Source organism: Fulmarus glacialis, unplaced genomic scaffold (genome assembly GCF_000690835.1).
Source record: "Fulmarus glacialis isolate BGI_N327 unplaced genomic scaffold, ASM69083v1 scaffold29256, whole genome shotgun sequence".
In the NCBI taxonomy this organism is placed as follows: Eukaryota; Metazoa; Chordata; class Aves; order Procellariiformes; family Procellariidae; genus Fulmarus; species Fulmarus glacialis.
This window is the reverse complement of record NW_009217966.1, coordinates 27,556-51,224: the sequence shown is the minus strand read 5'-3', so window position 1 is coordinate 51,224 and position 23,669 is coordinate 27,556. Positions and strand designations below refer to the sequence as shown.

The following is a 23,669-nucleotide window of genomic DNA, read 5'->3' as shown; positions in this document are numbered from 1 at the left end:
AAGGAAATTGCAGCACTGGCATTCAACAAAACCACAGGATTTATCAGAAGGATCAGAATGTCCTTTCATTCGCCCACACTGTGTATTGGGCAGATCCCTGTCCCATTTCTGCACTTTACTTCCCCCATCTGTAAAGTGGAGTGATTCCCTAATGTCTGAAAAATATTCTTAACCTGGTAACATAAATTAAGAGAAAATCCTTGGTCTCTTGTAAACACAAGACTATCATAATATCACATACTACTCATTGATTACTTTTTAATTATTGCTAGGTTATTATCAGATATCTCATACAGTAAAGCCTTATTTGATTTCTATTAATATTTCACAGCCACATAGGTAAATTCCAAAGGTCAATTTTTTAATGAGGTGCCTCACAAGACAAGGCTCGCACTGTTTTACTCTGTTCCTCTTGCACACAGCCTGTGACAGAGATCAGTTATGTTACACTGGAGGGCGTAGTACTGCAATCTTTACAACATTTTTCTTTCATCAGAAGCACTCTCACATCTGCTCCTTTCCCAGTTCAATGTGCAGTGCTATATTTGGGCCGTACCAGGAAGCGAGGCTGTGTGTGTGTGTGCAGCTCATTAACTGCATGCTCCTCCGTAATTCATACAACTTAATACAAGAAAACAACATGATGAAAAGGTAGCAAGAAAAGAAATATATTACAAGTGGAAAAGTTCTGCTTCGGCATGTCTACCTGGAGAGTCAGAGTCCTGATGGCACTGTGCTTCCTGCGGCAGACTAGAGGTACAGTACAGCTGTCTGTCACTTTTCATTTCGCTATGCTATGTGGCTTTGGTTGTAGGAGGAAAGACATATACAGGTAAATTTTAAGTTTAAGTGGGAACGATTCACATAAAGTGAAATATTCCACTGTAAAGAAATGGCAATTTAAAATCTATAGAATGTGGCTTGTTGAAGGCTAGCGATGTACATATTTACGTATCAAAAAGAGTAAGTACCAGGAAAGTACAAGTGGCAAGCCTGTGTGCTGCATCTCGCTGCATTCGTGGTAGGATCTGCCTTTGAAGATTGGGATTGAGTGAGTGGTGTGAGCCAGCTGTGTCTGCCTCATCCAGGGGCTAGGAGGTAGGAGCGCAAGGGAGTCAGGTTGGAGTTTGTGGGGTTGTAAACCAGGTCACAGTGAAATCCAGTGAGACCTTGGGGGAAGCCACTCAAAATTATAGAACAGGATGGTTCACACAAATGTAGTCCTAATTCTAAAAGCTGTTGAGATGAAGGTGCTTCATAAGACATGAGAAAAACACAACTACATCACAGACATACCTGCTTCCATAGCCAATTTTCAGTCTTAAATGAACTGAGCTGCTCTGCCCCAGATTTTGAAACCATCTTGGTCAAAACCAGGTAATACTTCCTATCCCCAAAGATATTTTAAACCATTCACGTGATTTTCCCTTTCAATCAGGTCACGTTCAGCTTCCCCTGCCTCAAAACGTTACACTACTGTCAAAGGATTTTGACATGATTTTGACATGGACTCCGGGAGAAGGCTCTCCACCAAATGTGACATACACTGTGAGGTATGAAAGGTAAGCGCTTACAAAGGATGTCTGATTGAAAGTATGGCACAGGGCAAACATCTGTGCATGCATATTAATCAATGTCATTATGATCAGCAACCTGGCTGCATCTTTTCACCTTTCACCTTACACCAAAACCAATCCTTATCTGTGTGGAAAGTGCTCCAAACTCTGAGCAAGATTTGGTATACATCCTCCAAAACACTTCCTTCTCTTGCTCTACAAGTTATAATAAAATAGCATGTTTAATATTATGGTGTGCTTGTTTCTTCTTTTAGCCAGGAACGCATGGACAAATGGATAAAAGTTCCTCATTGCAAAAATATTCACAGTACCTCTTGCAATCTGACTTGTGTGCTTCCAAACTTCTTTGTTAAAGTCCGGGCTCGAGTAAAAGCTGTTTCTGGACGACTCCGGTCACCATGGGTAGAATCACAGTTCAAGGAATACCATTTGGATGGTAAGTGTCTGTTAGGTTACAGCCTGGATGAAAGGACATCCCAACAACAGTGTTGGCAGAGCAAATGAGTAGACCACACACCACAGAAAGAGAAACAGTAACAAGCAGCTTGACGAATGACAGAGATTTGAGTGGGCACAAACAACAATAAGCCATGATAGTTTGAAAATAAATTTTGTAGCAGGTGTCAGAATTTGTTCATCAATGCTCTAGGTGAACAAACTGGTTTCAAGCTTTCCAGATACCAGTGGGGCTATGTTGGATAAAAAAGAGGTATTCCTTTGCCTTCCTCCTTCTTTCATGTCTACCACAAGATAACAGTTAAAAGTGTAGACCAGTCACAGAAAAGCATTAATTCTGTGAAACTAAGACACAAGCAAGCACTATTCTTATGTCTGATCACTCAATTACAGTGGAACTGGCTCCCCCAGTGCTATACGTGAATGTAAAGAAGAACTTAATCCATGTGAATGCCTCCTTCCCTTTGGCCACCTGTGTGGAGAGTTTCTCTTGGATGTATGACTTGAACCTTTGGGAAGCTGGATCTGAAGACAAGGTCAGTAAAACTGGCACTTCTTAGATGAAACCGAGGAACAATGCCTGGCTTGAATTGAAATCGCTTCAAATTTCTGGGCAGGGAGGGACTGGATTCAGGGCCTGGAGAAACTGAAATGGCCAAACCAGAGTTAAACCAAAGCCAGAGGAAAAAAGTAGATGTGTGTGACTGCATCCTTATTTTATTGGTAGTTCCTTTTCCTATTCTATTCCTATTTTTATCAGGATGATGTGATGGGGAGGCTACACTATAGTTAGTATAATAGGGCAATATCTGAGGTTTAAAACAACTGGTTCAGGTACGGCTAACAGCGTGCCATGGTAGCACAGAGCACAGCACCAGCTGGAAATCCCACCATAGAATCCATAAGCCCTAGGAGAGATGCTTGCTACAAACAGCAAGCAAGACATGAAGTGCTTCTCCATGCACCTTCCACTGGAGCCACACAACATGATGAAGAGAATCATGGGCTAAAAAGGTAGAGAAACATCACTCAAATAATGACAGAATCATCTTTCCAACACTCTGTTGTTTTTGCTTCTAAACAGAAGCAATACGAAGGTATCTTTAGGAAGAATACAGTGACTATCGACACCACTGCTCTTCGAGGCAACTACTGTTTAAGTGCCAGATCTTCCTTCCAAAGCATTGACTTCAAGCACAGCAAATTCTCCCAACCAGTATGTGTGCTATTAAACCACAAAGGTATGTCCCTGCTGAGAAAAGGATCTGGTGAGACATCAAATGGGATTAGAGCAAGTCAGACATTTCCATCAAAATTAGCTTTCAACCAAAAAAATGGGCTTCCTGTTAAATGGATTGGTTGGATTTTCTAGTGAAAAGTGTCTGCTTTCTATAGAAATGTTTTCATTTAAAAAATCCAACCCTGAAAATCCTGAAATATTGTACCTGAGTTATGCTTACAATGACATTTTGGGAATATTCAAATTTCTCCTGAAAAATATGTGAATAAAGCATTTTACCTGCTCAAGTAAGGCACTGGCTGGTATCAACAGTCATTTCTGTCTGCGACTGACTTACAGTCTGATCTGAGGCAAGTCTGCTATCCTTTCTCTGCATTTGTAAAATAAGGATCTTGAGCCTAACATTTTCTGAGATTTCTGAAAGAAAAGCTGAGTGTAATAGCCCATTATTAGCATAAAATATACCACCAGCAGGAGATTATTTTTGTCGTCTTCTTTTTCAGCAGTGGAATGGAAGTTCCCATTTTCTGCCATGATCCCCATGTTTGTCCTCCCCCTCCTTCTGACAAGTGCCTTCATCATCTGCTTGCTGAAACAAGATGCTAAGCGAAAGAAGATGCCTCATGCTTTGGTATGGCCCAAACGCTGGGGTCCCCTCCTGATTCAAAGTCTTGCTGATTTTCAGAGGGTAACTGGGGAGGAGTGGGAGAGCTGTATGGGCTCTGCGCTTCTCAGTTTTGCATTCAGAAGTCCCATTATAAGTAAGCTTTCATTCTGGCATGTCCTATATCCAAGCTTTTCTTTAAAAAGCATCACTAACTCATTGATCTGTGTGTCTTGTTTCTTTTCCCTGGTAGGATTTATCTCATTTAAAAGCTGCTGGACCAGCCTTTCCCTGGGAGCTCAGTGAAAAGGAATTCTTTAGGGACTATCTTATCTGCACAGAGAAGCCAACGTCACAAAGGAAGACAAACAAAACTTTAGCAAGAAACAACCTACCATGGATGGCTTCTTTCCTATCACCATCATCATCATCAGAAGAGGAGGAGGAGGAAGAGGAAGAAGACAGCAGTACTTCCATCCCATACACTGAAATGCCTCTGTTTCCAAAGAGACATCTCAACTGTCAACCATCCAGAACAGCTCAGGGGGAAACTAGCTTGGACTCTGGATCTGCAGGTCTCTCTGTGGATAGCAAATCTGTGCTTGACCTAAGTACCTTGGGTTTCTCGTTCTTTCCAATGACAAAGAATGAGGTGGACACCTCAGGATCCCAAGGAAATGAGAAGGCATCTCTTTCTCGCAGTTCCTCTTGGGGAAGAATATCTCTCACTGATGTGAGATTCCCAGGTTCCAGGGAATATGGACAGCATGATACAGACAGGGATGAATGCCTGGAAATGATGCCTCTTCAAACACTGATGGAGGGGATTTGTGCCAAACTTCCAGCTGATGAGCACTACCTGCATAGGAAGGCTCATAATTTCACTAAGTATTACGAGAAACCAATAGTTGATCTGCATGTCCAGATCGGTGAGGTATCACAGCCCAGTGAGGATCCCAGCACCATTTCCTTTCAGACATTACAGGTGGCAGAAGATGAAGGTATTGCAAGTGACTGTGACAGCGATAATTTTACAGAAGGGACACCTCCCGCATCCACGGTGCTAAGTGACACATTTGAAACTTCAAATATGGAGGAAAAATATTATCAAAAGTTTAAATTCAAAGGCTACGAGCACACACATTACATGGGAAGGAGATAGAGTACCCCAGCAGTTCTGTGACGTGCCTGGAAGATACTAGAGAGCTCCAGATATCCAGGCAAGGATACCTGAACAAGAGCAAGGACAAATAACTGATAGTGGTGCTTTTTGTATTTATTCACCTAGACAGAGTTTTTTCTACTGATGTCTGGCCTATCAAGGCATATGGCTTTAGGGACATAAAAGATGTATTTTTACTGCTAAGTAACTAATGTATGTTCACCATCCCTCTGTACAAGTACAGCTGTGATAAGGTGTTAAGGCTCTGATATGAGGCACACTATTCAAACCCAGCCAGGGGTGAGGCATGCAGTGATACCTCATGTAGGTGTGTTCACTTGAGACTTCAGAGCAAGGTAACTTTTACATGTGAGTTACGAAAGGCAAAGACACCTCTGAGGCAGCAAAAACACAACTCGGACCTGTGTGAAACCATTAGCTGGGTTCCGAAAACACAGAGTGTTGTGCCTGCATATTTATTTTGAGCCAGGATGAACTGCTAATGTTACATTTGCTTCTCAGTAACTGCAAAACTACACCCCTGCTTGACTGGAAGTACCTTACAGAGACATTTAACAACCTTTGCATTTTTGTGGGATGAAAAGATCTCCACCTCAACCAACAGAGATCACCTTCTGTGTTTCAACAGAGTGAACTGAAGTCAAAGTAATAAATGTGCAGAATGTTTGTTTATTTATTTATTTTTGTTTTTATAAAATATACTTATTGATGCTGAAATTCCCCCTGCTGTGCAGAATGTCTGAGAGCTGCTTTATGCAGAAGCAATAATATTTTGATATATAACTCCATGTGTCTGTGTTTTTATGTTTCCCAGAACTACAAAGGGTGACTGCAGCTCATCCTGAAAAACATTACATTTTGAAACAGGACTCAGTCATGGGCTTTCCATTCCTAATGCTTTGGTTTGAGTGGAATCCTATAAGACTTCCCAGCCAGGTCTCCCTCTGGGTCACTGAAAGACCAGGACTGTCTGGTCATCTCTCTGAGCAAAGAATCAAATCAGAAGTCCACCAGCAAAAGGCACAGGAGACACAAGGCCTCTCTTCACTGGTCAATGCTGACCTTTTCAGTGTATTTTTAATTTGCGCTCTTCACATCTCACAGAAACATACTCTCCCATTTTATTCCAGTAAAAGGACACACAGAAAAGCAAAGCATTACAAGAAAGACGGAGACACGTAATAGCCATTCTCTGCGTTCAGAGAGAGTTGTCTGAGATGAGGGAAGGGTGTTGATGGAGGGTATTAAAGTTGACATCTTCAGAGGATCAGGAGAACAACATCAGAAGGAGGTAGGGGATGATAGGAGGGGTTGGAAACTGCTTTGAAAGAGGAAAGCAAGATGTACTAAAGTCCCGAATTAAAGTAAAACGGGGAGGTGGGAGAAAAGATTCATTAACTTTTTTGTCTCACCTCTCCTCTGCAAAGTGTCCTTAGTTACATCCTGCATTGTAATCCCTTCTGTTCATTTAGAAAGATATAGATCATCCAAATACAATCACCACCCATTTTCTTGTGCAATCAAGGAAAAAACCCCAGGCTTTGAGTTACAGGAAGCTCTGAAGTTGTGTAACCTCTACAAAATTATTTTGACATGTCACAGCTCTGCAAACAGGGCCTGGGATCACTTCTCTGTCTTGTCCAGCTTTTCTCAGGATGGAAGCTGGGAGAAAGGTGCGCTGCAGGCCAAGTGAGCTGTACTGGTGGAGGCAGGATCCCACTTCTCCTTCTTTCACCAGGGCTTGAGACCTGCTTTCCACTGCAAAAGGGTCAGGGACGGCCAGAGCACACTGCTCCCTCTTCCAGAGCAATTGGTCCGTATCTTACACCTTACTTAACAGTTGTAGCTGTGTAATAAGAAGAGTAGCTCTCCCCTCTGATTGGAAGAGGTATCACCCAGTCAACCAAAAAACCTGGACATTGCTCATCTACTGGATAAGTGCAAAAGCTGGAATCAAATCTCCTACATCCCTGGATCAGCAGTCACTAGGCTTCATGCAGTCCTCACAGAGTGGGCTCTGCAGCCTGAGCCCTGCAGCAGCTCAGAGGACATAACCACCTTGGTCTTCTTGGCCTTAATCTATTATCTTCACAAATCTCTGGTATGCAAGATTTTTCTCCTCTTTCCCAAGCTGTGCCAAGTTATAAGCAGAGTTCCATGGAAAATCTGTGTTAAGAACCTCTCAGTCTGTTTTTGCCCTTAGGAACTAACTTCTGACATAGGCTTAGGCTCTACAGTTTGGAAGTTGAAAGCCAAGTGTTTAATTTTAAACTTGGAACCAGACTTTTGGAGATCTTCAGGTACCTAAAGATTCAGCGAGGTGTTTCCTGGGCTATTCAAAAGGTAACATCTCTCTAGAAATAAGGGCAGAAATAAAGTTTTAAGTTATATTCTCAAAACTAAAGTCTCAGGTGCACTACAATTTCCCTCACTTCTGCCCTATCATGGGTCATCACACAGCAGAAGCATGAGGCAGTGACGTGAGGGAAGGAAAAAAATGGAAATACTTTAGCAAGCTATTCAGGAAACACCCTAACAAAGAGTTGTACTTAATTAGATGTAGGCAATACTGGTGGATAGGTGTGTCTTGTTTAATAAACCTGTGAGGCTTCTGCATTTTTCCAAGTGAGATGAGAAAGACAAAATGGCAGTGATGCATCAGTGGCATGGTTTGAAACATACAGCCCCGTAATACTGAAGCAGGGCAGGAAATACAAACAACTTCAGGAACAGAAAATCCATGAGATTAAGAGCTAAGCAGAAGAAGTAGTAATTTTTATCACGTTTGGCCACAAGGATAGAATAGTGAAAGTGGTGTGCTTTCAGCTTCAAAAGCACACATGGTTTGTATTTTGATTAAATTGGCTGCAGATGTGATGTTGCTTATGGGACTCACTTGTAATAATAAGGAAAAAATCTAGCATTTAGGAGCTTTAAATAGGCTTAGACAATATAAGAACACTGCTCATAAGGAATTTGTTTAATGCACCCATGTGGTTAAGGGCAGATATTTCTGTTAAAGCTTTTCTAGGGCTGAAGTGATTACAATTTGAACGGTTCTCAGTGCTCAGAAGGACAGTCCAGTTGGTTTTGCTTTGGTGGAACCTCAGCTTTATGCAATGGTCCAGTTAGTCCTAGGCAAAACTGAGGACTGAGGACAGGACTTGCCCATTTTGTGAACAGTTACGACCATGGGATAAAGTAAGCCAGAGAAATAAGCCAGGGAGGCTATCCAGTTTGTGTCAAGGGAATAGCTATACTATAAAAATTCAAAAGCAGCGGCTAAGGGAGTTTCCTAAGCCTCAAATACAGGCTGCATGTATGAAGCTTTCTTCGCTTAGGACATCTTGGGTAAAATAAGCAGCATGCAGCTGTACCAGTTCTTCAGATGTTATACACATCTGGTGGTTCTAAATCCACATCTCCTGGAGACAGGCAGTTAGTTTTCACTTTTGACCAAAGAAGGAAATGTCTCTCCCTCTTCTGAGAAAAGCCTGAAAATGTAACTTAACAACACCCTAAAAAACTAAGAATGCTATGGAGAAGGAACTATATCTCTTTCTTGTTTAGATTTCATTCAAACTCCCAGTTCTTACCATATGGCATTCATGATTCTCAGAACAGAGCCTTATATTGTAAGCAGCCACAAAAATAAACTGTAGGTCTATAGCTGCCTCTGAGAAAAGCCATGGGACAGCACGTGCTCCTCCTACGGAAAGATTACCTCCTTTCTACGTCAAATGAGAGAACCTCTGCAGCCACCTGGTAGTGCAGAGTCATGGCAGACTTGAGGAGCTTGTGCTCTGCCCAGTATGCAGCAGGGCTACATGCTAGTCATTTGGCTCCCATCGAAGGCCAGTATGAACAATAGAAGAGCTTAAAAACTAGTCATCTGGCTGACTTTCATTTTAAAAAAGTATTCAAAGGTATTTCTTAAGGAGATAGGCGTCTTGCTTGCAGCAGTTATAAAACCAACTAGGTGCACAGCACTAAGTTTTAATTTCTAGAGTTTTAACAAGTCAAAGTTACCTGTCCAGAAAAGCAAGCCTTAAAACTGAGAAACCTCGGTGAGAGCCTTCAGGCAGGAAGCTCTTTATCAGCAAAATGGTATTTGGCACTCTTTCAAAAGCTGGGGATTTTCTAAGCCTCTGGCTTGTGCACCTTTGTACAGTTATATGTGCATACTCAAAAGGGGAGAGGTGCTCCTGTTGTCACTCTTACATTCTCTCTTACACATGCGCACAAATCTTTAGCTGGTGATCTCAGATCCCAACGCAGGCGGGATAGTAGCTCTGCAGCCTGTTACTGGGCAACAAATCCAACCTGGCCTCACGAACAAGAATTTAGCTCTTGTGAAAGGTGATTCACCTGCACACAGGATCAACTGCCTGCTCTCCCAGCCCAGCTTGCATAGTTATTCATGAAGCAATTTCTGATCATCTTGGCTGTATTTTCAGTGGTCGGTAAGTCCTGACTTCTCCTTTCCTATCACTGATAGTGGTTGTTTCTGTTTGATCCTGTAGTATGGGAGATAGTTCAATCATGTTTACTGAAAAAAGACCTAAAGAATAAGCTGTTGTCTGAGGTTGTTCAAAAGCTCTCTTCTGTCTTGCTCTCTCCCTTTAATATTTTCAAAGTGCTGTTGGTGTGCTCAGGTTTAAGGATTAGTAGGGAGAAGAAAAGATTCCTTCACTTCAAAGCGTTTGCCACTGATGTGTTACAACCCAAATCCTACAGGAGTAAAGGATATTTATTGACTTCAGGGGGCTTTGGATCAGTCCCCCTATGTCTTAAGCGAAGACGCAAATGAATATAAGAACAGCCCTGACTTTAAAAGAGGTACAAACAAATAATGTATCCCTAAAAGCCATTTAATCCTACTCCAGATGTGGCAAATTCACTCCTTGGTGAATCAAGGATAAACTTGCTATGTTTTCCAATGCCAGCTTTTCAGCAAGCAACTTTATCATTCATCTGCTCTTGTGTCCGTGATCTTACACTGTAGGGAAGGCACCTTCAGCAACTTCTAGAACAGAGGGACTTTCACACTGTGAAATATCCTGGTTTTTCCCTGCGCACACTTGACTATGTTTGTGTTACGCTGCTTTGCATAACTGTGTTTTAGTATGGATAAATGTGGGAAGATGTCGATTTCCTACTTCTGATATGATCAGAGTATTGGTGACTCAGTCTTCATGGTGCCCAGACAGGGAAACCCACCCGCTTTATACTGACTGCTGCACTTCTGCCTCCTCAGGAAGACTGTGCTGAGCCTTGCATGAGCAGACGCAAGTGTTGAACTGCAGATAAGGTCAGGACAAAATTTGGACTAGACTGCAATCCATTTTTGTGTTGTTTCCCTGCCAAAATGCCATACACAACAAGACTGAGAATGGGATCTATGCCTTTCTGCCTAATTCTCCTCCTACACAGCATGCTAGTTTAAACTGCTGACATTCAGTTCTCCTCCATGGAGGCAGCTGAAGGGAAAGTTTGGAGCGAGGATCCAGAAACTGGTATGGTTTAGTCCCCGCTCTACCACAACTGCTCCATGTGATCTTGTTGAAGTCACCCCATTCTGGTCCTCAGATTTCCCATCTGTAAAATGGTGCTACTTTTACTTGCTTACCACATAATTTTTTCATGGGAGGGACTCATTGATTTTGAGTGTCCATTTACAAGCACCATAATGGGACTGTTCATTTTCAGCAAGTGCAGACTGAAGCCCATGCAAGTTCAAGGTGTTTATCAATATTGCAAACCAAGAGCTGAGTAATGTATAAATTATCTCTCTTTGTGTCTATAATTTGAATTTACAGAGCTTAGGAATTCTGAGGTTATTCTCCAAGTTAGGAGGTCTTGTGAATCAGCCTTGAGAAAATTTTGCACTGTGTATTCTCATGACAGGAGAGAGCCAAAAGACTCTAGGACACTCTTCTGCAGTGCCTGCTCAGAGTCAGTTTGCTACAAGTGGATCATGGTGGTATTCTGCTCTACAGAGGCAGCTCAGACCAGGGGCATGTTTGTCAGAGGCAAAAGACATTTCTGCTTACCAACGCCAGAACCCATCCTCTGTGGGGAAGAGGCACAGGGCTTAGAGAGCAGGGAGCTGAGTTGTTTGCCTTCACCGTGCCACTCCCAGATCAGAGTCCAGGCATCAGATCTTTGCATGTTGCTCTGTACAGGCAGTCTCCATCCAATAAAACATGGAGCAGGAGAGGTTAATGGCAGTCACATCTTCAATGATGCAAAACTGATTTCAGCATATTACTTCTCTGAGTATGGGCAGAAAGCAGAGACATTCATAGATACGGATCTAGCCTTGAAAACAGGTTGTTGTTCTTAGTTTTCCAGCAATTTAACTTCTTTAAAAGAAACCTGATAAGGAACTCAAAGATTCTCTTTCTGACTCCGAGTTTTTGAAGTCTTTCTGTAAAAATTCCTGAATTACATCTCTTTGGGATAAGTGAACAATCTGCAAGGTGTATACAGTGACATGTACACGGTTTAAATTCCTATTCTGTTCAAGCTTCTGCTTTGTAGCCCATCTCTAGCAAACTGGAATTGGCATGCCTGATATTTCTGTTCACTAAAAGGCTGAGCAGCGTTGGACCCATATTCATCTGAGTGCTGAGATGCCAGTATATGCATTTTAATACTAGTTTCTTCACTCCCCTAGGCATTGTGACTACAGAGAGGTCATCATGTCTGAAACGTGCAGCATTTTCTTCTACAAACTTTGAGAACATCCTGACATGGGAAACTGAAGCAGATATTCCCCCTGGCACTGTATTTGATGTCCAATATAAACAGTATGTGACGTTTGCTTCTTTTTGGAGTTCTGTCGTTCTTAGGGCCACTGTTCTCAGAGAGAAGGGCCAAGAAAGAAAAGTAGATTTTGCCGTTTCTGCTGCTTGTTTTACTGTCACGGAAATGGTTCTGCTTAGACAAGAAATCAATAAAGGACAGGATTATTTAAACTGGTAGATGGTGCTCAGTTAAGCAAATACTTTCACATTCTGGGTTGCCAGCTTTACTCCATTACTGAGCTACTCTTTGCCTCCAGCAACTTCCTTCTCTCTATTCTGTAGTTTCCTGACCTGTAAATACAGGCAATAGGAATTGTCTTCCTCTGGTTTAGTCACTAGAGCTAAGAGAAATCAAACCAATGCTACACAATAGCTTTGTTGCCTTTGGGTAAGTCTGCAAACTCTGCAGCGAACTTGCATGCAATTATTCAGTGTCAGAGCTGGGCAAAGAACCCCGGAGTCGCTGACTCGCGGGACACTCCTGTGTGTGCCTTGAAATAAGCTGCACTTCCTCAAGGCAATATCCACGCAGAAGCGATCAACGGGAACGGATTAAGGGCTGCAGTCCAGGGGAATTTGCTCTGCTATTACGTTCCCTGCCACTTGCTAATTGCAATAATGAATTTAAAAGCTACTAAGAGCTGGCAAAACAGCCTATTTGGATCATTATGGAGAAGGGTTGTATTGCGTCTGTTCTAAAAGCTTTTTTTGTCCAAAGGTATGGAGAAAAATCCTGGCTTAACAAGCGTGAGTGCCAGAGTATCACGCAGCCTTTCTGCAATCTCACTCGTGAAACAGAAAACTTCACGGAGCATTACTATGCCAGGGTGAGGGCCACTGGCCAGAACTACTGCTCCTCCAACTGGTTGCGCTCAGAAAGATTTCAACCCAGAAAAGAGAGTACGTACCGCTGCTGAAATCTATTAAATCATGGTTGCTAGGGTTTCGTTCCAAGTCTCACTGATATTTAGGACAGTGTTTCCTCTAATTTCAGTATTGCAAGACTGTGTGCTTGATAGGAAGGGAGTGAAGGCCCAAAAAAGGCTTGTTATTGGGAAAGGAGGCAAATGAGTGAATGGGCAGGGCCTTCCCTGAGGTCCAACACCACAGTGGGAGTAGAGGAGAAAAGGAAAAGCCAGATGCCCTTGAAGGAAGAACTGCTATTAAGGCTGATGAGAGGCAGAAGGAAACTAGTAAGAGACATGATGGGCAACCTGAGGACAGCCAGTAATACAGCCATAAAAGCCATGAAATGTGAACTCCTGAAAATCAGGATAAGAAACCAGACCAATGGGTATTTAATGTTCCCTACTGCTAAGTGAGCTCTACTGCAGACATATAACATAGCTTTTGGCAATTCTCTTATTGGCTCTGTGACTAAAATTTTCCCACTGCATATTTGTCAATAATTCAAGGTGGCATTAGCAGCCAAAGATCATGAAAAGCCTTGAGATCTGTGCATGGAATAACCTATGAAAGAGCCATAAGTTGTTTTGATCATTAAACATTCACTTTTCATCGCAGCATAAGCATTAGCACCCATGGTGAGGTGATCCTATTCCCTAGAGCCATTCTTTTCAGTTTTATGTTTTCAAGCTACATGGCCTTGGAGGAATACTGAATGCTGCTTTTAAATATGCTGTTACAGATTGGGTTAAACTTCTGTTTAAATGTTGGGTATCGCATATGCCTTCCACTGAAGATAAAAAAGAGCTGAACTATTCTCAAGGCAAAATCTGGTGTAGGATGGGAATAGGAATTTAGGTAGCAGTTAGCTGAGTGCCCTGTGGTGGGATTTCACACTCCATCACACACGCATGAAGGAGGATGTCCCTGTGCAGGACAGCAAAGCAATATGGAAGCAGTGAGAATTTCTAGGGACAAACACTGGCTAAAGGTGGCAGAACCCTGAGAGAAGACAGTATCTCCAATTGCCTGATTTTTCCTATGCTCAGTGAAATATGGCTCAAATACTTTTTTGTATATAAACAGAAGTAATAATTTACAGTGAGTCTGGAGTGTGTGTATAAGATGTATATAAGATGATTTGATAATGTATCAGCTTTAATCTTAACAGATGACACTTCCTGTTCTGTCTTTTCTAGCTATTATTGGAGCACCAGAAGTGGAGTATGTTCCTTATGTACGGTCTGTAAAGTTTCTTATACGACCCCCCTATACTCCACTGAGAGGTGAGGATGACCGCCAGCTAACCGTAGAGGACATTTATAGCAAATTTGGTGCTGTTGATTATCACTTAACAATATTCAACCAAAGGACACACCAAAAGGTAAAGCACAACCTCAGGCCGCTAGCCCACTGACTTTTGTGAGTCACATTTCGCATAAGATGGAGAAGGACATCAGAGCTTATACGTGATGGATGAGATTTCTGATGTACAAGGGAAAGTCTCAGAGTCTTTGATTCTCGGTAGACAACAGGAATTTTAAGCATTCCTCTAAAATTCTGGAAAAGAAACTGAAGTTTCCCAGGGTACTGTATAAGTAGCAAAAAGTAAAACCACTGGTGACTGAAAAAGAGAATGACTTAATTAGTTCAAGTCTTAAGGAACTGAAATGCAAAAATTAAATACAGTAACAGTAGAAAGCAAATTATATATTTAGAATTCCATATATACAGAATTATTATAGTCCTATAACACCTTATTAGTAAATAAAATTTTATGCTGAATTTTGCAATCTGATTTGAAGAAATTGTGTGCATTTAATCTTTCTAAAATACAGAATTTGCCTTTATTTTAAATAGTGGACAAAGAATGAGCACAACAAAGAATTTGAAGTTTTCAACTTGGACCCAGACACTGAATATAATGGAACAGTATACATATATCTCCTCCAGAGAAGCAGCAAAGCTCAAGTATTTTGGGTTAAAACACTAGCAGGTGAGGCTGTTAACTCTGCTCATTTAAAAGTCCAGCTGGGATATTGGATACACAAAAGAGACTGATTTTCAGCTGGTATAAAATAACATAGCCTTGCTAAAGATATTAAAGCAACACTGACTCTCCTAATTTAAAAATTTAGTCCTATGAGACTAGACCTATAACGTCATTTAGCTAATCCCATGCAGTTTTTCTAACCCAACTCTCTGAAGCTACATTTTCCACTTGTACTCTTCCCCGCTAACCAGACAACACATGGCTTCTCTACTGTTTCGTGGCACTCGCATTCTGTGCCGGATTGGTGTTTGCTGCAATTAGTTATGTGATCTACAAATACGTCAAGCAACACAGTGCACAGCCTATGTCTTTGGTAAGTGTTCCTAAGCCATTGCAGCAAATCTTTAAAATGCACTTAAATAGCATTGCTAATTGAGGAGGATGAATGAGCAGACAAGAGCATTGTCTAGGCAATCACTGCAGACTACTGATAGCTTAAAGACAGGTGCTCAGAACTTCCCCCAAATTGGGCCGCTTTAAAGGAGGTATCAGGTTAGGAAGCTAACATGAGGCATCCTAAATCTCTAGTTCCTCTTGAAACTCTGGGCCTTCTTACCTATCCTTCATCTCCCATAGCAAGCATTGGTTCTGTATGCTAAATGAACTTAAGGACAACCTATTTCCATGTTCCAGGGCTTAGGCCAAATTTTGTAAAAAATAAAGCAGGATTTTTTCTTCCTCATATTTTAGGATTGCACTGTTTAGTTGCCCTGATGCATAAGAGACATCTGTATTCCTCTGAAGGGTCATTCCCCAGGGAAAAAAAAAGAGTTCTTTTGTCAACAGAGCATGTCCTTGGTGGTTGTTACTGGCTTTTACTGATATTTCTCCAAGGAAAATTTTAAAGAATCTAAAGCAAACCTTCAAAGTCACAGCTTCTTGTAATTAATTCATGTTTGTCTATCGACTTCAACAGGATTTCAGAGGGATTTCATCGTTCCAGCCTCTTACACTGACAGTGGAACATATTATAAAGCCCATTAATTTAATCAAACCTTCACTTCTCATCCCTGAAGTGCAGTTACCACAGATCAGCCAACATTTGGACAGAGCACTGGAGCCACCATGGTCTTTCCGTTCACCAGAAACTGCCTATCAGCAACAGACGCATGTACCGACATTCCAGCTGCCCATTCAGCCACCCTGCTTGGCAAGCACAGCTCCTACTGGTTATGCTCCTCAAATAGTTGAGCAAAGCGTTCCTACTGCCGCATCCAGCAAAACTCAGCCCCTAACCTATGGGGTGTGTGTCGAAGGCACAGACCATGTTGACAAGAAGAATTTGCAGCCAAACCAAATGCTAAAGGAATTTTCTCCAGATAGTTTTGTTGGTAGAAAGCTCATAACCCAGATGCTGGGCAAGAGCTGTAGCTATTGGAATTACAAAGAACAGAGGCCAAACTTGGCATTGTGGAACAGCAGTGAACCAAAAGAGTCAGTTCCCTTACAGGGGAGCCCTGGGGAAACACAGCAACTGCTGTTGCAGACTGACGGGATAGAAAATAAAGTGCATGTATCCCAGCTGTCACTGTCTTTGCTGGAACAAGGAGGATGCTATAGGCGACAGACAGCAGAACTGCCACTGTTATGGTCTTCAGTGAAAGCTGACACAGACTATGTTCCAGAGAATGAATCACTGTCATCTCTGTCAGCAACGCTCCTTTTCTCAGTTGGTAACTTCCCTGGAGAGAATAACACAGAGCAGTGGATATTGCCAGATTCATTCTCACATTCTGCAAATAAATTGCAGTTCCCAGAGACTCAAGAAACAGAAATGTTAACAGCAACAAAGCAGCTAAGCTGCACAAAACTGAATAATGTTGTGTCCCAAGACACTATCTCAGACCAGGACAATGGCACTCCTCTCACTATGCTGTTCAAAGATTTGGACTTAAAAGTATTGTGGGATCAGGATGCAAACACAGAATTTTATTAGGATGACTTAATGATATTAAAATCCAGATTATGTTTGCTTTCATGAAATAGTAGCCTACCCTGCAAACAGTGCAATGCAAATAAACATAGCTAATCTTGGATGTGTTAACATGGCACAGAGTTGTCAGACTGCTTCCGCTATTGTTCTATGGTGGAGAAAGGTGCCTTTGTATCAGCTGCCTGATATACTTACTTCTTGGTACATTGCAATATTGTATCTTTGCACTTAAATAATAGGCCTTTATTTCTTGCATATTCTTCAAATTTATTATGAATTGGACTACTTTAAAAACTGAGTTAAGATTCAAGTTCAAATTCCAGATCCAGTTTACTGAAAATTTAGCAAAATTCACAACAGAAACTGTAGTTGCTCTTTACCAACCAAAGATCCAGGTCCCAGATATATCCACCCTTTGAAGAAATTCAGGTGCAGGTGTATGCAAACCTAAAAGAATTAAATATATATTGGTGTTCTACCCTTGGATATATGATTCGTGCAAAACACTAGCTACTTCCATGAAATGGACTTTGCCTTTAAAGCAGTCATTGAAACTGTGGTAATAGCTCCTGATGCAGCAATTCTGTGAAACTACATGTCCCCTATCCTGCTGTGCTCTTTAATGCTTGTGGAAAGATGAAGCCTTTTTCATCTCTGCAACAGATTAATGCAGTCTTGGCCCAGTTCTGACATATTTCTCAGCTGCTGCTCATTTCTTTCTCTGAAATAGTCATACATTCTCTTCTTCCCTTGAAATCCCCAGGGACGAAGCAGCTAGGATCACATTCCACGTAGGCAGGAATTTACACTTATCTCAGTTCAGCCCCTCAATCTCAATTTACACTTAATCTCAATTCATGCACTCAGTAATCTATGAAGGAGACTAGGGAGGTCTTGAGCAGCTTCCTCCCACCCTTCACTGACACTGTCGATGAGGAACATGCTCCATTTGCATGACAGAGAGGAGTCTACGATTGCAGAGCCCTCCTTTGTTCCTGTTACCAGCACACCCACCTCCAGGGCTGGAATGAACCAAAACCAATGTAAACTGAGAGCCAAATTCCTTTAGCACTGCACCTTTACCAAAAGCAAGTTAAATGGTATTTATTCGGGGGACAGAGGAGGCAATTATTTTTCACGAAGATGAAAGCATAGTTCAGCCTGTTGATTTCCACTGGTGTGGTGAAAAAGGGTGAGTGTCTGATGACATCAGTTTTAGAGGAGAACTGAAACCATTTATAGGAATAAGCAAGGCTTTGAATGGTATGGGGAAGTACTCACTTGAAGAGCACTGCCAGAGAAAGGCTGACCAGAACCAAAACTCAGCTGTTTTTACCATGAGTGCACTTAAGTGTTTTCTCAGTCCAGGGAAGCTGAGGCTAAAGGCTAAATTCCACTTGTTTTGGTGTGATTTTGCAAATAAACTATAGCCTTATGAAGTAAAAGGGTTTGGTGATTCAACCCAGAATTAAAGGAATAGTCTTCGAAACTTTACAGGCAAGGGTTCAGCTCCTAACTCCAGCATCAATAACGAACAAAGCACTATGGCCATGTCATGTAAGGCCAAAAGGTCAAAATGCCAGATGTGGTGAAGAGGTGTCATGGCACAGGGTATGAAAGGTATGAATATGTGCATGGTCTGGGCAGCAACCCGGAAGGACATTTCCATTGTGCTAGCTTTACTTCTTACCATTCAGTATCAAGGGTTTTGTGGAATGTCGTTTGAGCTGTTTCATGTACTCTGTGTCCAAACTATACCATCAAAAACAATACACGCAGAAACGCTGCAGTTACAGGAGTTGCAGCAGCCCAGCTGTATTGTTTCCAAGGAGTGCGAGACTCCAGGGGTAACATTCTGCCCCGCTAACGCCCCCCTTGGAGAGGTTGCATTTCAAGCCACTGATGTCAACTACCTTATTCAGAACTGCTTGTGGGCTGCATATCTTGTGTCAACAACATTCCCAGTGAAGCTACTCAGGGAATAATCAAATGCCACAATGTCAACATTTTGGCTCATGTTGTGAAACATAACCCTCAGTGCAGGGTCAGTATGGGCAGTGTAGTGCGGAAGAGAAGGGGGCCTTAGGAGAGCATTTGAAGATGCTGCTAAAAAATACAACATTTCCTATTTAAAAGCCTTTTCAAATCCCTCCACAAACCCCCTGCCACAGGGTCCGATCATGTCCCGCCCTTAATAAATGTATCATCTTGGTGCCCCAGGAGGAGAGATGGGAACTGAGGTGCAGAAAGCCTAGGACCAGATTTTTAGAATGTATATAGGTGCCTAAAGATGCAAATTATCCCACAGCTGGGATGTTGATCTCTTCTTCAGGCACCTTAAACATCTTAAAAGCTACATTGCCTCTGACTACGCTCAAAAGCTGCATATGGCAGGAATGATTTTAAAGGCTTACAATCCAGCTGTTGCCCCATCCTATCCTCACCTGTTCTACCCTTAACAGCAGCAACTGTAATGAACAGGGAACACAGACAAGAGAGAGACTCTGTAAGCCATGTCTTAAGGAGGTGATTAACAGCAATATTCTCAACTTCCTGCTCTGATCATGGCTAAGTCAATATTTATCTTTTAGGCCTTGATATACTAAGCAGGAGATCAATTCCTATCTCATGAGTCACCTCTTAAACTTAACAGGAAGATCATCCCTTCTAAAACTATTTCTCTTTGGAAAAGCTTGGAAAGAGATGTTGTCGCTATTGAGCTTTATTGTCGCTGTGCAAGGAAAGTGCTCATCCATCCCCCATCAACATGTACTGACCTTATTGCCTTCTGCTTCATTGCTTTTCATAATCAAATTGATAGCCTTGTTTGTTTCAAAATGCATCACAGCGAACAGCTACAGTAGGATTTAATTATCTCATTCTCATTCCATGTAAGGACATTTTCAGATAAACAGCAGGATTTCAACGTTGTTTCAAAGGTCTTCCCATGCAAGCCATCTGTATCTAACAGACTGTTCCTCACTTATCTTGACTTTTCCAGATAACAGTTTTGATAGCTCTAGATAATAAAAACTAGAGGTGCCTTGCCACAAAGACCGTGCTTATTCCTAGGCAGATGTCACGACGATGACAGGTGAGCATTGCAGTTCCAGTTGTCACAAGGATACCAGCACAGCAGGTGGCAGCTGTAACCCTATAGCAAAGTATTACTCTTTGTCTTCTCAGCTAAATCTGGGAGCTGTCACTTAGCCACTCCCCACACCAGCAGCCCTGCTCGTAGCTCACCAGGGATCCCTGCACAGGGATAAACATATTGCTGCAGACGGAGACTCATGTTCTCCCTCGTTATTCGCTCGTTATTTGTTTTGGCATTGAAAGGTGCCCTGTTTGAAGACTACAAAAAAACACCGATGATTTTTTAACACGTTCTTTGAGGAAAATCTTACTCAAGGAACAAATTAAAAGCTCCAAATTCTGGAGACAGAAAGAAGCAGAGTTGAGGGGCACTCCAAAAGTATTAGGGACCCTGATAAAATAGACCTTATACCTTAGCTCTGGCATCACATTGGCCTAACAGTATTGCTGTTAGTGATGGGGAGATACGAACTACATGAAAGAACTTGCACAGCAGCTGGATCACAGTGCTAACCAGTGGCCTTACACTTACTGGTTCAGAGGATTTAAAATGGTCACGTATAGCTTCTCTCTTCTCAGGCTGAGATAATGAAAGCTGTGAGACATGATTATAAGAGATTTTGTAAGAAAAAGGTGACAAAAACGGTCAAAGGTTTGAAACAGCATCCATATGAGGAGAGCACAAGTTAAGACTCTTCTTAAAACATATAACAGAGAGTTGATACGACAATGAATGAAATTATTAATACTAAGCAGAATAGAGGATAATTACTCATTACTTCTCTACAGGAAAGCATTCAAGTGATTATGCAATGGTTCAAAACCAATGAAAGAAAAGTGTTCCTTCACTTTGACAGCTCAGCTTATACCAAAATGTATTCAGTCATGCCTGCCCAGTACCTGTTTATTGCTTTCTTAGGAATGTCTGAAACACAGCCACTAATTAAACTTCATACACAGAAGTCGTTGTAGTTCTAGTGCTGATCCTGCTGGGTTTCAGCTTTTTTTTATTTGGATGGTGAACCAAACAAAGGTTCTTAGAAATGGATCCTACTGATGCGGGCAGGGTGACTCAAACTGTGCCAAATTCGATAGTGAAATTCATTTCCACAAGGTCTCGTGGAGGCCAGAATCATAAAGTATTCAAAAAGGAATTAGGCAAATTATCAGGGATAGGACTATTAGCAACAATAAAGCATTGTGTCCAGCTCAGGAAAAGCTACGGGCCACTCTCAAGAGACAGGATACTGGGCTGGACAGACCTTCAGCTTCATCCAGTATGGCAATTTTATGTTCTTACATATCCTCTTTACAGACTACTACTGGCTGTGAGAAGCCCACTACTGATGCACTGACTCCTCATCTAATAAAATGTAGCTGGAAAACGTCTGGTTCACAAACTGGTGTTGCAGCCTCAGAGCTTCGCTACTTTCAAACCTTCACTTCTCCTTCTGACACCACAAAAAATATCACCTGCTTCTCACATTGCTGAGAAGGGTTTATCCTGAATGCTGAAACTGCAAGCCTATCTCAAAAAAATGGAAAAACAGCAGTCTCTGTTCTTTTACCCTACCCCAGACTCTTAGATACCACCATGGGCAGCTGGGTATGTAAGCTCACCCGCTATTATGGCAGCAAGCCTTCAGTTGCTTGTAATAAGGAAAATATAATAGTCGCAGCCAACCAAAACATAAGAGCTGCTGTTAGCTCCTGATCTAATTATACACTGACATAATTTGGCTGGAGTTGGCATTCACTAAAGAGATGTCAAAGTAAATAATTTCACTCCATTATGCAGCAATGGCGATGCTAACCCAAGGGAAATTCCTGGAGGAGATTAAAACATTCATAATTCATTTCAGATGCTTTGTGAGCTTCTATCCTAAATGAGCAGAGGATAATCCAATACTCTGATGCCTGAATTTTGGAGGCACCTGTCTTTCCTTATATCATTTGGCAAAGGCAATAATTTGCCCCATCTGAAAAAGAGTTTGTGATTAGTTGCCATTGCAGTAAGGAGCTCCAACTGCGTAACCCCTGCATGGGTCTCCCCATTGTCACTGCGATGGCATGGTAGGATGCTATATTTAAGACTCCAGGATGGGCACTCAAACATGGGGAACATTCTTTTGGGGAGAGTCATTCTTAGTGTCATCAACAGGGAGAAGGAAACGCTCCTTTATCCCTTCTCTTTCATGAGGACAGGCACTCTCACTGTAGTCTTCACAGGGTGAGTTTGGTTTATCTGTAAATAAACTACTGTTTTATAGCAAGATTTTGTAAGATCTTCATAGCAGCATCAGTTATTTTGTATGATCACTTTATTTGAATTGCACTTCAGAGATAGACTGTGCTTCGTGACTGTATCTGCTTTAAAGTGTCATTACTGTTTTTCCAGTGTTATTCTTATGAAAATACTGTTTTACTTCATGTTTTCTTACAAGAATCTATGCCAGTTTACTGGTCTGTTTAGAAAAAAATATATACTTGGATTGAAAAGTGTAGGTTTAAGCAGATCAGAACTCTCTATCTTTACAATAAACACCAGATTATAAAGCACTGAAAATCTTCCAGAGAAAAATAAAAAACATTATATAGCAAAAATTAACCTGGATTGGTAACTCTTCATGAAAATGGAAACAAAGATCTGATGCCCAGTAGTAATTCTGCAGCTGAAATAGTTCTGCAGAGTAGTATTCTATGAAATTACAAAGATATTTTTTCCACAAAAGCCTGTTTTATTTTCTCTTTCTTATACTTGCCAACATTTCTTTGTTTCTTCCAAAGTTAACATCTACTGAGGAAATATTATCATGATAATTCTGTATTTTCAGTTGCATTTTTGGGATATTTTGCATTTACTGCAACAACTCTGCTTTTCCATACAACTGTGCTTTTCCATGAACTGTTTTTTAAGAAATTTGTTTACATTAGCAGAAAATTGTACTACTAGTAAAAGCTGAGGGGGTTGTATTTTTTATCATTTTAGGATTAGAAAGCAGTAAAACTAAAATCCAGGTGCAAAATTTGCCAAGGGAAAATTTCAATAATGGAACATGAGCTATGGAAAGATTAACAAGTATGTTTGAACAAATATTATTCAGCAACAATTACATTTCCAAAGCTGTTTTTATGAAGTAACCTAAGCTCTTAGAACTTTAAAATCTGAACAGTTTAAGGATTGTGCTGTACGTTTCTGAACCAATTACATGACAGAATGAGATAAGGAGGGATACACTTTTAAAATTTACTTTTGTTTAATGCCCACTCATTAGTCAGTGCCTAAAAGCAGCACGCTGCTTATTCCCAGAGGAGAGGCTGCAGCAACAGCCTAGTTCTTTAGCAGCTAATGCAGGAGATGGATGGGAGCCAAGAGCGCTGATGTTTGCTCCCTGTGTTTCACCTGTAGGAGAGGGTTCTCTCTGGGAAGGCTTCTCTGGTCACTCTGGGGAAAATCCTGCTGTTTACTGAGCAACTCCTCTAAGGCTAACATTTTGAAGGATGCTATGTTTTCTCCATGATTTATCAACCTTTTTCTAAGAAGAAACTACTGATCTCTCAAGGATGCACTCAGAGGACTGGATAAAGCATTATCCTCTTAAAGTATTGAACTATAACTGTTCTTGTCAGCAGCCTAGATACACATAGAGGCTGAAGAAGTGCTTTGTTTCAGCAACGGCAACTGGGACTGGTTATCCACTTGGATTTTCCAAATACAACAGACACCAAGTGATTTCTGCACAGCAGCCTGTGTGTTTCGTTCAGCAGCATTGCCTTATCTAACCCTTGGCACATCTAGGCAGGGTCAGAAC

The 23,669-nt window shown here is 41.5% G+C and overlaps 2 protein-coding genes across 2 annotated transcripts; both read left to right on the top strand.

The window, feature by feature from the left end:
- Positions 1–698: 698 nt before the first annotated feature.
- On the top strand, positions 699–5,039 carry IFNLR1 (interferon, lambda receptor 1). The gene is made up of 7 exons (XM_009579883.1): positions 699–756; positions 1,439–1,562; positions 1,832–2,013; positions 2,427–2,569; positions 3,118–3,274; positions 3,780–3,904; positions 4,131–5,039. Exons 1-7 carry the CDS (start codon positions 699–701, stop codon positions 5,037–5,039), a joined length of 1,698 nt encoding a protein of 565 aa, XP_009578178.1.
- A 4,281-nt stretch (positions 5,040–9,320) lies between these two features.
- IL22RA1 (interleukin 22 receptor, alpha 1) lies at positions 9,321–16,764 on the top strand. The gene is made up of 7 exons (XM_009579882.1): positions 9,321–9,523; positions 11,740–11,872; positions 12,588–12,769; positions 13,975–14,159; positions 14,636–14,771; positions 15,020–15,141; positions 15,745–16,764. The coding sequence occupies exons 1-7, from the start codon at positions 9,481–9,483 to the stop codon at positions 16,762–16,764; spliced, it is 1,821 nt and encodes a 606-aa protein (XP_009578177.1). The 5' UTR covers positions 9,321–9,480.
- The last annotated feature ends 6,905 nt before the right edge of the window (positions 16,765–23,669 follow it).

Coding starts and splice junctions, on each gene's coding strand:
- IFNLR1 (XM_009579883.1), top strand. CDS start 699: ATGTCTACCTGGAGAGTCAGAGTCCTGATGGCACTGTGCTTCCTGCGG. Junction 757..1,438: donor CTTCCTGCGGCAGACTAGAG/GTACAGTACAGC, acceptor CCTTTCAATCAG/GTCACGTTCAGCTTCCCCTG. Junction 1,563..1,831: donor TACACTGTGAGGTATGAAAG/GTAAGCGCTTAC, acceptor TTCTTCTTTTAG/CCAGGAACGCATGGACAAAT.
- IL22RA1 (XM_009579882.1), top strand. CDS start 9,481: ATGAAGCAATTTCTGATCATCTTGGCTGTATTTTCAGTGGTCG. Junction 12,770..13,974: donor ATTTCAACCCAGAAAAGAGA/GTACGTACCGCT, acceptor TGTCTTTTCTAG/CTATTATTGGAGCACCAGAA. Junction 15,142..15,744: donor GTGCACAGCCTATGTCTTTG/GTAAGTGTTCCT, acceptor CGACTTCAACAG/GATTTCAGAGGGATTTCATC.